Here is an 11,948-nt window from a genome sequence, read left to right as displayed (position 1 = left end):
AAAAAAAAAAAAAAAAAAACAGAAAGTTTGCTGACCCCTGCTGTAAGAGATTGCTAACACTTTTATATTAAAAACCTAAATACTTTTGTTCTACTGATATGTCTAATTTACGACTATAGGAAATCCCCTTGTAATTTCAATGACTTACAGTCAGAAGTCTTTCAGCAGTTGGTCTTTTTTTGGGGTTTTTGGTTAGTGCTATTTTGACAAAATTATGGAATGTTGATGACCTTCAAATAAAAAGAGATGTACAAAAATATTTCACTACTACATTTTGGTGTTAGTAAATAACATTAACTTAGGAACAGTTAGTAAGTCTAAAACACCATGATTTTTTTATTGGGTCACTTAGTTAAAGTATAATATATTCCTTGGAAACATCTGTGTCAGTTTTGTCTTTTAAATAAAATACGATTAAGTAATAGAACAGTAATATACAACCACAAAAATTATACTAACAATCAGAAATGGATAGGCTGTGTCATTTATATATGACCTTCTTTTCTAGGTACTACTTAGGAGTCAAAATGTCCTCTTCTCATTGCATAATTTACCTAGTATGCAAATGTTGTGCTATACCAAAAGAGTTGGATGGCACAAAAGGTAGGCACGGGGTAATATAAGAGACTATTTAAATCCCAAAGAGGCTAATTAATTTCTTAGAAAAAAAGGCAAAGAGGAGGGGGCAATTTTAGCAACCAGAAGGGTTTTTGGCCACCTTCACTGATGAAGTGGGGAAAGGGAGAAGACATAAATTAAAGGTATCACATTTTGATTATTGATAAATGACACAAAAAGGTATTTCTACCACTGCCAAGATTCCACTGGAGAGAATGGACAAGAACTAAAGGGATGAAATAATCATATTTATCAGCAATGACAACAACCACACAGCAGTTCTCTGCAGAGAAATCAAATCACTACATCACATTTGATGGCTTGTGACAGAGATAACATGGAGTCAGACAGTATCGGGACTGGCAAAGATTGTCCAGTGGTAACAACTGCTCTGAAATCTGACTGTGAATTTAGCATTTATAGCAAACAGTCATTCATTCCAGAATGAGTATCAGTCATTTCTGCCATAAAACCATTCAGTTCCAGATGTCTAGGAACTTAGGGCAACAGAGAATAGGAAGGACCCAGTGTCAATACTGTTAGTAGCAGAACATAAACTCCTTTCTCTACACAGTGTGATTTGCCGTTCTTTCCTGTCATCATCCCCAGAATGGCTTGAGTCCTAAATAAAACTATACTAAGACAGACTACTGAAACATAAAGCAGTGGTTGAGATCCTGTTTGAGGGGAGGGGCCTCTTAGAAATAAGCTGAAATAAGCTATGGACTGTCTTCTCAGAAAAATGGATATACATACAGAATTTTGGGGGCTCACAGATCCTCAAAGATCCATGTAATCTAGATAAAGAATTTCAGAATTTCAGAATTCAGAAACTTACTTGCACGGCTTCTTTTATTAAATGTATGGGTAAGATATTACCAAAAAAACAATCTTTAATTTGTATTAACCAATTGATGACATCTTTTTGGACTATAAAGATAGGTAAACTGCTTTACTTTGTAAGAGAAAGAAGAGATCAAGATGAAAATAAGAAATAATCTTTTTGAGTATTACAGAAGGAAGAGAGGGAAAAACCAACAGAGATTGATTTTAAGTGTCGTGGTATCTGGGAACCCTTTTCATATCACCTTCCATGAAAGTCAATGTGAAATTAATGGAAGTAAAGGAATACAGGGCAAAAATAGATGATTCTTCAAAATCTTCATGTATTCACTTCTAATTCTTTCCTCACCACACTTCTCACCCAATCTGCCAAAGAGCTAAGAAAAGTATTGAATTTTATGAGAATATTGGATTATAAAGAACACTGGGCCGGGTGAGGTGGCCCATACCTGTAATCCCAGCACTTTGGGAGGCTGAGGTGGGTGGATTACGGGGTCAAGAGATCGAGACCATCTGGGTCAACATGGTGAAAACCCATCTCTACTAAAAATACAAAAATCAGCTGGGTGTGGTGGCATGTGCCTATAGTCCCAGCTACTTGGGAGGCCGAGACAGGAGAATCGCTTGAACCCAAGAGGCAGAGGTTGCATTGAGCCGAGATTGTGCCACTGTACTACAGCCTGGTGATAGAGACACTGTCTCCAAAAAAAAAAAAAAAAAGAAATAAAGAAACACTGGGTTGGGCACAGTAGCTCACACCTGTAATCCTAGTACTTTTGGAGGCTGAAGTGGGAGGATCCCTTGAGGCCAGGAGTTTGAGACCAGCCTGGGCAACATAGTGAGACCCTGTCTCTACAACAAACAAACAAAACTTAGCCAGGTGTGGTGGCACATCCTATAGTCCCTGCTACTCAGGAGGCAAAGGAGGGAGGATCTCTTGAGCCCAGGAGTTTGAGGTTGCAGTGAGCTATGATCATGACACTACACTACAGCCTGGATAACACAGCAAAATCCTGTCTCAAAGAAAAAAAAAAAAGAAATACCAGAAAATAAATCTAGATCCTTGCCATAAGTCTGCAAGCAAATCAGCTGTGTAGCTTTGAGAAAACTGCTTAATGTCTATGGACTTCTGTTTAATCATCTATAAAATATGGGAACTGAATCTATACTCCTTTCGATTATAAAATTCTATAAAACTATATATTCTTTAACTCACCATTTTGTTTTGTCCTTTAGTTTTGGAGGCTGAAAATTACTTTTTGACATTAAGAAGAGAGCCCTGAAATAAAAATTATAGTTAAAGAACAATATCAAAATTACTACATCTAACAATTAGAATGAATACTCTGTAATGAATTTATACAAGACTACCACATAAGTGGGCAATGATAAAAACTACTATGGGATATAGAAATTAAATTTTTAATATTTTATAAGCCTACAAAAAATTTCTCTTGACTACAGGGAAGATTTTTAAATTTCCAACAAGCCCTTATTCACAAAGCAAACCTATCAAATACTGGAAAAGCATTTTCTTACTATACTGTTACATATGTAACCCGTATTATATCTTAAGCACATGTCTATATAATTGTATATAATTATCTAATACATAGAGATGACATGTTCCCCTAACATTAGGTTGCATATTTAACCAAAGACTGGCCTCCATATTTATTTTGGATGTACAGGCAAATTATATCCATTTCCTGATTGTTTTCCTTTTTTGGACAATGGTTTCCCATATTCTCTTGGTATATTAAATACATAAACCAATCTACAAGAGAACTTTGTCTATAAACTCACGTGTGACCCATTTTCTTGTGGGCTATGGGGGTAGTATGATAGAGGATTTAAGTAGTAGTTCTAAAATGCTCTATTTCAGCATTTCCTACAAAAATCCCAGGTTTCTAAGCAAATTCCTTATTCTCTTTTAGTATAACAAATACATTTTTCCTTTTTAAAAATTAAATGATTCAAAGGAAAGATTTTAAAAAATCTATATTCCCATCATTCTATTATTTAAAATTTTCTGATCTTTAAAAAAAAATGTTTCTAATGTTTTCAGTCTTTATCTAAATGCTTACCAATTACATTGTATTTACATTAGTATTTATAATTTTTTTCACTAATAATCAATTTTCCATTTTGCTTTGGTTCATATATATGTAACGGCTCCCCTTAACTGTTAAATAATTAGATTAGCAATTGACCAACTACTACATATTTAGATTTTTTCTCTTGTTATCTTGAAATGCATAATTCTTAGCATTTTCTTAGATTATTTCTGAAGTATAATCCCCTAAACAGTGGAATCACTGAAACATTTGTATTGTCCTTAACAAATAACATCAAAGTATTTTCCAAAAGGTCTGTACTTATCAGCATTCTAGCTAAAAGTAGGTATCTTTTAGTATGTATTATCTTTAGCTGCTTATGAGGTCAAATAGATTCCCATATCTGGTACTTGCTCATAAACCTTAATCTATCTTTTGCTTGTAGTCTTTGAATGATTTCCTTATATAGTATACATTAATCAGTTGCCGATTACGTTAGCAAAACACTTTCACCATTCTGTTAATTTTTTTTTTTAGCTTCATATCATTTACTTTCAAAGTGTCAATTTTAGCCTAATCTATCTTTTCGTTCAAAGTATCAAAAAACTTTTCAGAAGCCCTCAAATATTTATTTCTGAGACAATACATCCTAGAATGTAAATGATAATTATATTCAGCACAGATACCTCTTCATTATTCCTGGACAAAATAAAAAGAAACAAAATCAAATATAACTAGAAAAGTCTCATCTGCATTCTATCATTTACTTATAATTCCACATAGGACAAAAAAAAAAAAATGAATTGATAAAAGAATGAACAGGAAGTCTCAAAAAGTCTTAAAATAATGTTAACTGTCATATCCTAGTGTGATTATTAAGGGAAATTTGTTTTATGGAAAAGCTTCAAACAGTATGGACAATTTACTCTTATGTTGTTTTAGGAGCAGCAATACAAGACAGGTTTCATTTATTTATTTTAAAGACTAGTCAAGTACAGTAGTGAGAAGGAGAAGAAGAGCAGAACAAGGAGCTTGATCTGTAATTGTGAAAAATGAATTGAGATAACTATCTTCGGACTAGCCCACAATAGGTTTTGGATGAGATTATCCCTAAATCCCTTACAAGACCTTTACTATTTTTCATTCTTAAAAATGAGCTTGATGCTGAGTTATCAGCATTTCACTTTCCCCATAGACTTGATCAATAACTGGATAATTATAAATAATGAGAACACCTCATTGGGTGGAGATCAAACATAGGTGGTTGAAGTTCTCCAAGTTCAATTGCTGTTATTCCTACTGCCCAGATATCACAGAGTTGGTTGTAGCCACCATTCTTCTCTACTGCTGCAACTTCTGGGGCCATCCTAGAAGAATCAATGAATACAACATTTTTGTTGTTAAATATTGATCTGAATCTGTTACTTCCCATTATAATCACTAGGCTTGTTGGAGGGAAGGAGGCTGAGAGGCGTTTACCAGGAAAGAAGAAACATTACTAAGTAAAGGCTTAAATCTCTATTTCACACACACACACACACACACACACACACACACACACACACACACACACTTTTAAAACTAATTAAGAATCTTGAATGCCGTCCTCTGAATGTTTATGTTCTAAGGAAAAAATCTTGTTTTAGTTTAGTTTCTGTTTTTGTGAATCTTGTTATATAACATGCAAAAAGAAAAAGAATACTTAAATCCCTTGTGAAAGTCAAAGAAAAGTTCCCAAAGGAGGTGAGACTTCTAAGTAAGGTGGGGAGCCTGGACATTTCAGTGAGAGGAAACGAGTAAAAATTTAGGGAGACCAGGAAAGCTGACAGGACAGTGCTCAATGTATCACCTGCAAACTGATAAGGGGCCATACATTGCTGGCTACCAGTCTGTAGTAAATACAGAAATGGACAGTAAGCATTTATGCTTGTCCAAATGCATACATTCATTTTTATCTTATTTTACAAATAAGTCTGTAATGGACAGGAAGTAACACATGGTTTGAGAAAGTCTAGAAAGTATTTGGAAAAGAAACCTCAGAAGTAGAGGCTAGATTATAAATCATCTACTGATTATACAAAAAAGGTTAGACTTTATCATGAAAATGATGGGACCCAGTGAAAGATTTAATTACAAGGGCAAACAATCTAAAACTTCATGGCAAGATGAAGGATAGTGTGAAATCAGGTGAAACCAGTCAGGCAGATATGTTAGAAGTCTGTTTCAAATATACAAGGAAAAAAAACCCCCAAGAACTTTTCAAAGGCAGTAGCAGAGGGAACAGAATGAAAGGGGTTAACTTAAGATATAGATCTGAGGAGGAAATGCTTGTGGATATTGAAATAGAGCTATTATTGAACAACTGTTGAATATACAGAAGACTGAAGGCGGAGTTATATGTTTGGGAATCAGTACTGTAGAAGGCATCTGAAGTTATACAATATAGATAATACTGTTCAGGGGTAATATTCTTTTATCTTTTCAAATGTTTACTAACTTAACTTCGATTAATTTGAATTAAATATCCACAAGGGACAAGTTGCTTTTATATGTACTTAGGCTACAAAATGTTATATTAACACACTGTCTCTCAAATTAAGTGTGGTTAAGATATAAAGTATGTATACTAAAAATGTGAACATGTAGATGTGTACTATATGCAAGTGCTACATACATAATAATGGATATAGGAGTAAGGAGAAGTAAACAATCACCATGGAGCGAGATAACTGAAGGCAAGTTTCACAGAGGAAAGAGGCTGAGGTGGAGCCCAGAGAAAGCAAACAGGATTCATCTCCCCTACCCACTGGAATCAGTTAGTGGTGGTGGCTAACCAGAATGTCAAGTTGACTATGACTACTGTACTTCCTGGCTCAGGGGGAAACTGTATTCAATCAGTTGGCCATAGGTATAGAAAGGTAGAAGCGTGGCCCTCTTAAGAATGGGGAGACCTTAAGATAAACACAGAAAAAGGGTAACTTAGGGAAGCAGTAAAGAAAGCTAAAGTAGTAGTATTTCACCTGATACAGTCAGGGTACAAAAAATAGACAATTTAGACTAGAAGAGTATTCACAAAAAGGATAGTCATAGAGAGTGAGGGACTCTGATGTGACGAAGGAAATCCTATAGGTTATCTAACTCACCTATATCTTCATTTAACTTTTATTTAACTGATACTTATTGAGGCTTTTTTTCCTGTTAAAGTGATATGTGTTGACTGAAAAGAATTTGGAATATATGAAAAAATATGGAAGAAAACAAGTAAAGCATGATCCCACTCAAAAAGAGTTCCTGTTTCACATATTTTCATCCATGATTTTTACACACACACACACACACACACACACACACACCCCTTTTATAAAATGGTATCACATTGCATATACTACTTGGAGTCTTGCTTTTTAAAATAAACAACATATCATGAGCAGTAGCATATTATTCCACTGAACTGAAAAAATGTAATTCCCTTAACTAATTCCTGTTGTATATTATTTTCCCTCAAGTTTTATCATTAAAATAGTGTGATAAAGCTTATCATATATAAATCTGTATGCCTCTCTAATAAATTACTAGATGCGGAAATACTGAGAATAAAGAAGATAAACATTGCTTAAAGTTACTGGTAAACATTACCATCAAATTATGCTTCAAAATTGTTCTACCAATTTCTTTTTTTTTTCCCTTCAACTTTTAAGTTCCAGGGTAATTGTGCAGGATGTGCAGGTTTTTTACACAGGTAAATGTGTGCCATGGTGGTTTGCTGCACAGATTAACCCATCACGTTGGTATTAATATTAAGCCCAGCATCCATGAGCTATTCTTCCTGATGCTCTCCCCTCCCTAACCCCCATTCTACCAATTTCTACTCTCACTGCCAAATATTTAGTGATAGTAAGTATGCCCATAATTCCAAACATTTTCCAATTTGATAGAAAAAAGTCATTTAATTTGTTCATCAAGGGAAACATTATTCAGAATATATATATATTTGTAGGTTAGTCAAGTGAAGCACTGAGAGCAAAGAAGGAACAAAGAAGTCTGTAGGGGTTGCATGCCCCTAGCCATGACCTGTAGGCCATTACTTAATGTAAGAAACATGAGAAAACATTTACACTTCCCTATTTACTTCAAAGACATGAAGTAATTCACATTGGAGAAAAACCCCATGAATGGAAGAAATCTGGTAAAGCCTTGAGATTCTGCAGTTCTTTTCAAAAACATAAAAGAACTCATAGTGGAGCAAAATCTCATAAATGTCAGAAATGTGATAAAGCCTTTGGATATTCCAGTTATCTTCATAACCACAAAAGTGCTCCTACTGGAGAGAGACCCTATGAACGTATGGAATATGTGAAATAATTAAGTTGTCTTAGTTGATTTCAAAGGGCTCACACTGGTGAAAAATCTTTTACATGTAAGAAATATGGTAAGGGAGTTATTCTTTCTAGTTCCCTTCAGAGACATGAAAGAAATACTACTAGACAGAAACCCTACACATGTAAGAAATGTGGTAAAGTCTCAGTCATTTCTGCTCCATGTGAAGACATGAAAGAACACATACTAGAGAGAAATTCTGTGACTATAAAAAATGTGGTAAAGCCTTCAATCAATACAGTTCCCTTAGAAGACATGAAAGAGCTCACACTGGACAGAAACCCTATGAATGTCAAAAATGTGTTAAATCCTCCAGTCCTTTCAGTTGCCTTCAAACACATGAGAGAACTCATACTGGTGATAAACTTTATGAATATGAAAAATGTGGTAAAACCTTCAGACATTTCAGTTCCCTTCGAACACATGAAAAAACTCATACTGGAGAGAAACTCTATGAAGGTAAAAAAAAAAAAATGTGGTAAAGCCTTTAATCATTTCAATTACCTTGAAACGCATGACAGAATTCATACTGGAGAGAAACTCTATGATTGTAAGACATGCAATAAAGCCTTCAGATATTCCAGTTCTGTACATAAAACATGAAATAACGTATACTTCACAGAAATCCTGGGAATGTAAGGGATGTGGGAAAATATTCAATTATCCTAGCTATCTTTGAAAACATGAAAAAAATTATACTGGAGAAAAACCATATGTATATGAGAAATGTTGTAAAGCCTTTGCATATTCTAGTTCCCTTTGAACACATAAAAAAACTCATACTGAAGAAAAACCTATGAATGTAAGGAATATGGGAAGGCATGTATTTTTGCCACTTCCCTTTGAAAATATAAAAAACTCATATTGGGGGGGAAAATATGCACGTGAACAATGTGGTAATGTCCTCAGTGTTTCCAGTTCTAGTTGAAGACATGAAAGAAGTCATTTCTGAAAAACCCTGTAAACATACGGAATGTGGGGATGCCTTTGCTTCTCTCAGGTACATTCAAAGACACATGATATGTGCACACTGGAGATGAATCTTACAAGAATGTATTCTTCATCTAAATCCTAGTACTTGGCAAAACAGGTAAGTTTCCATTTTAATAATTATTTCAAAAGTCATCTGAGAATGCCTATTGAAAAGAAATCTTACAAATTTAATTTGGAAAGCCTGATGCAAATTAAACATTGACTAATGCACATGAATGAAATGTTACACAAATTATAAATATATTGTGTTTATCAGTGGCTCATTCTTAATGAGGATCTCTGGACTATTGATTTCCACTTATTTTCCATGAAAATACTGAGGTGAGAATTCTGTAGACACCCTTTAAGTGACAGTTAAGTGAATTCAATATGTAGTGTTTTTTTGTCAGTTAATAAAAATTTTTCTTTATATTTCTAAAAGGTTGTTGGATCTATGTATGGATGAATTAAAAATGTATTTCTAATATGTAGGTAAGATTTTTATGTAGCTTTTTAATTGGTCTGTGATTAATGTGTCATTGGAAACTGAGTCTTTGTTAATTTTGGGGATTTTCTTACTGGCCTCATGTGAAAAGTTTTGGTTACCCCTCACCTATTAGATATATTCTACCTTTCTTTTTTATGGAAAAAGTACTCTCTTTTGACACAAATAAGTCTATGCCACTTTTCTGGCTAATAGAGTTGGTATTAGAAAAAAAGAAATCTGTAACTTCTTGTGATCCATTATCATACTTTATGATACCTAATATGTATTATTTTACTAACTGCTTCTAATGAGACATTCTTTTTATCAACTTAAAAGAACTTATATATTAAAAATATTAAACCTAGTTTGGCATATTTTAGACAATATTTCCTGTTTTTTTACATGCCTTTTAATTTTGTTTAAGCTGGTGGATATACATAAGTTTTAAATTTTCATGCAGTTAAATTTATCAGCATTTCCTTTTAAGGTTTTATGCTTTATGACTAGAAAGGCCTCCTCAGCTCTTAGAGCAGATAGTTACTGATGGCTCTTTCGGTTTCACTTTTATACTTAACTATTTCCACATACCATTTTTTGACATCAGGTATGAGTTACAGAGCTACTTAAATTTATTTTCAAATAATAAATTATCCAAACACTGCACATTAAAGAATCCAAATTGGCCAAGCACAGTGGCTCAAGCCTGTAATCTCAGCACTTTGGGAGGTGGATCACTTAAGTTTTAGACCAGGAGTTTTAGACCAGCCCAGGAGTTTTAGATGAAACCCTGTCTCTACAAAAAAAATTGCAAAAAATTAGCTGGCTGTGATGTTGCATGCCTGTAGTCTCAGCTATTTCGGGGGCTGAAATGGGAGGATCATCTGGCTCCGGGAGATCAATGATGCAGTGAGCTGTGATTGTGCCACCACACTCCAGCCAGGGTGACAGAACGAAACCCCATCTCAGAAAAAAAAGAAGAAAATAAAAAAAAGAAAAGAATCCAACCTTTCACACAAACTGCAAATGTCACCTTTATAACATTCACTATTTTAAATATTAAGGTTTTGTTATGAGGCTTTTTATTTCTATCATCTGTCAATAATGAAAGCAGTGTTTTAGAAAGATTATTTTGTCAGTAATCAGTGGAATGCACTAAGAGTGGGGTGGCTGGTAAGACTAATAGTAGGTAGGATGTAGGAGTTTTAACAATCAGGAAGAAGAATCCTAGATTAAACTTAGGTGATGGGTCAATAGGTGCAGCAAACCCATCATGGCACATGTTTACCTATGTAACAAACCTGGACATTCTGCACATGTACCCTGGAACTTAAAATAAAATAAAGTGGGAAAGTCCTAGATTAAAACAGAATCAACGCTAGAAGAAAGGGTAAGAAAATTACAGGAGGCAAATCTTTTGAAAATTTCATACCTAAGAGTCCTCTCAATATAAAATCAAATGGATAGTGAAAACTATTAACACTTCAACAGAGGGAAAGCTGAACCATGAATATGAGCATCAAAGTTCCCTAACCCAGCCAGAACTTATGACAGTATCAAGGAGTATGCAAATCTCCCTACTTTTAATAATCACTTCTATTATCAAGTATCGAGGTTGATCACTAAACCATGAAGAAATGAAAATGGATCAAATTCAATCACAGTAATATCTTACCAATAAGGGGTGCCAATGAAAGATTTTCGTTTTGCAATGGTAGCTGTTATTTTTGCAGCCACACCAAAGTCAGCTGGTGAGGAAAAAACCAGAAAATTTTAGTTCTTTACAATACATCAAACAACACTTTTACTTTCACCCTTAGGCATGGCAGTATTAATAATTCAAATATTAATGTTAGAAAAATGTGCATAAATTGAACACCGAAATCTCTTCTTGCTTAGTTCACAACACACTTATTAAAAAAAATTTATTGGCACTTTATTAGAATGAAAATGTACTTTATTAAGAATGAAGTTAACAAAAAATATTTTTGTTATATACACAATGAAGTTAATTTGGGAAAAAGAGAAAAAAAAGCACAAAAAATAAAACACATGGGAAAAACATACACCTATATTCCTTTTATCCTAATATAACAAGGATAGCATTCTGGTACTATTTTTTTTACAGTCATTTTTTCTATATATATACTTTTTAAGTGTTGTAATTAAACATGATTGTATTGTAATCCCTGCTACTTGGGAGGATTAGGTGGGAGGATCGCCTGAGGCCAGGAGTCCAAGTATACAGTGAGCTATGACTGAGTCACTGTACTCCAGCCTGAATGACAGAGCGAGACCATCTCTTTCAAAACAAACAAAATAACACACAGAAACACGTGGTTGTGAAATACTAAATAAATATACAGTCCATTTTTGTCATTTAACACACCAGATTTTACTCTTAAGCAACATTCATAGATATCAATGATTGAATACATTTATCACAGTTTAACAGTTTTTCTATTGCTAGACTTATGTTTGCATTTTTTTCTACCATAAGTAATATTATGGTTCATGCTTCAGTGAATATGGATTTTCCATCTTTAGGTTTAATTTCCTTAAAATGAGTTTTGGGAGTAAAATTACTGGATCAAAAG

At 34.0% G+C, this 11,948-nt stretch overlaps 1 protein-coding gene across 7 annotated transcripts in view; it reads right to left on the bottom strand.

Annotated features, from left to right (window-relative positions):
- The window catches only part of MAP4K5 (mitogen-activated protein kinase kinase kinase kinase 5), a 106,786-nt gene that overhangs the window by 44,212 nt on the left and 50,626 nt on the right, over window positions 1-11,948 (bottom strand). For all 7 annotated transcript variants that reach the window (XR_002733738.3, XM_023222594.2, XM_023222593.3 and 4 more), the window contains 4 exons: window positions 11,027-11,099; window positions 4,754-4,885; window positions 2,678-2,740; window positions 149-230 (listed from right to left, as the gene is read on the bottom strand). Coding sequence is in view for 6 of the 7 variants with exons in the window: in XM_023222594.2 (XP_023078362.1) it covers window positions 149-230; window positions 2,678-2,740; window positions 4,754-4,885; window positions 11,027-11,099 (350 nt within the window). In the remaining variant the exon portion in view is untranslated. The remainder of the gene's footprint in view (window positions 1-148; window positions 231-2,677; window positions 2,741-4,753; window positions 4,886-11,026; window positions 11,100-11,948) is intronic.

This window comes from Piliocolobus tephrosceles, chromosome 6 (genome assembly GCF_002776525.5).
Source record: "Piliocolobus tephrosceles isolate RC106 chromosome 6, ASM277652v3, whole genome shotgun sequence".
Lineage (NCBI taxonomy): Eukaryota > Metazoa > Chordata > Mammalia > Primates > Cercopithecidae > Piliocolobus > Piliocolobus tephrosceles.
This window is presented reverse-complemented; position numbering and strand designations above follow the sequence as displayed.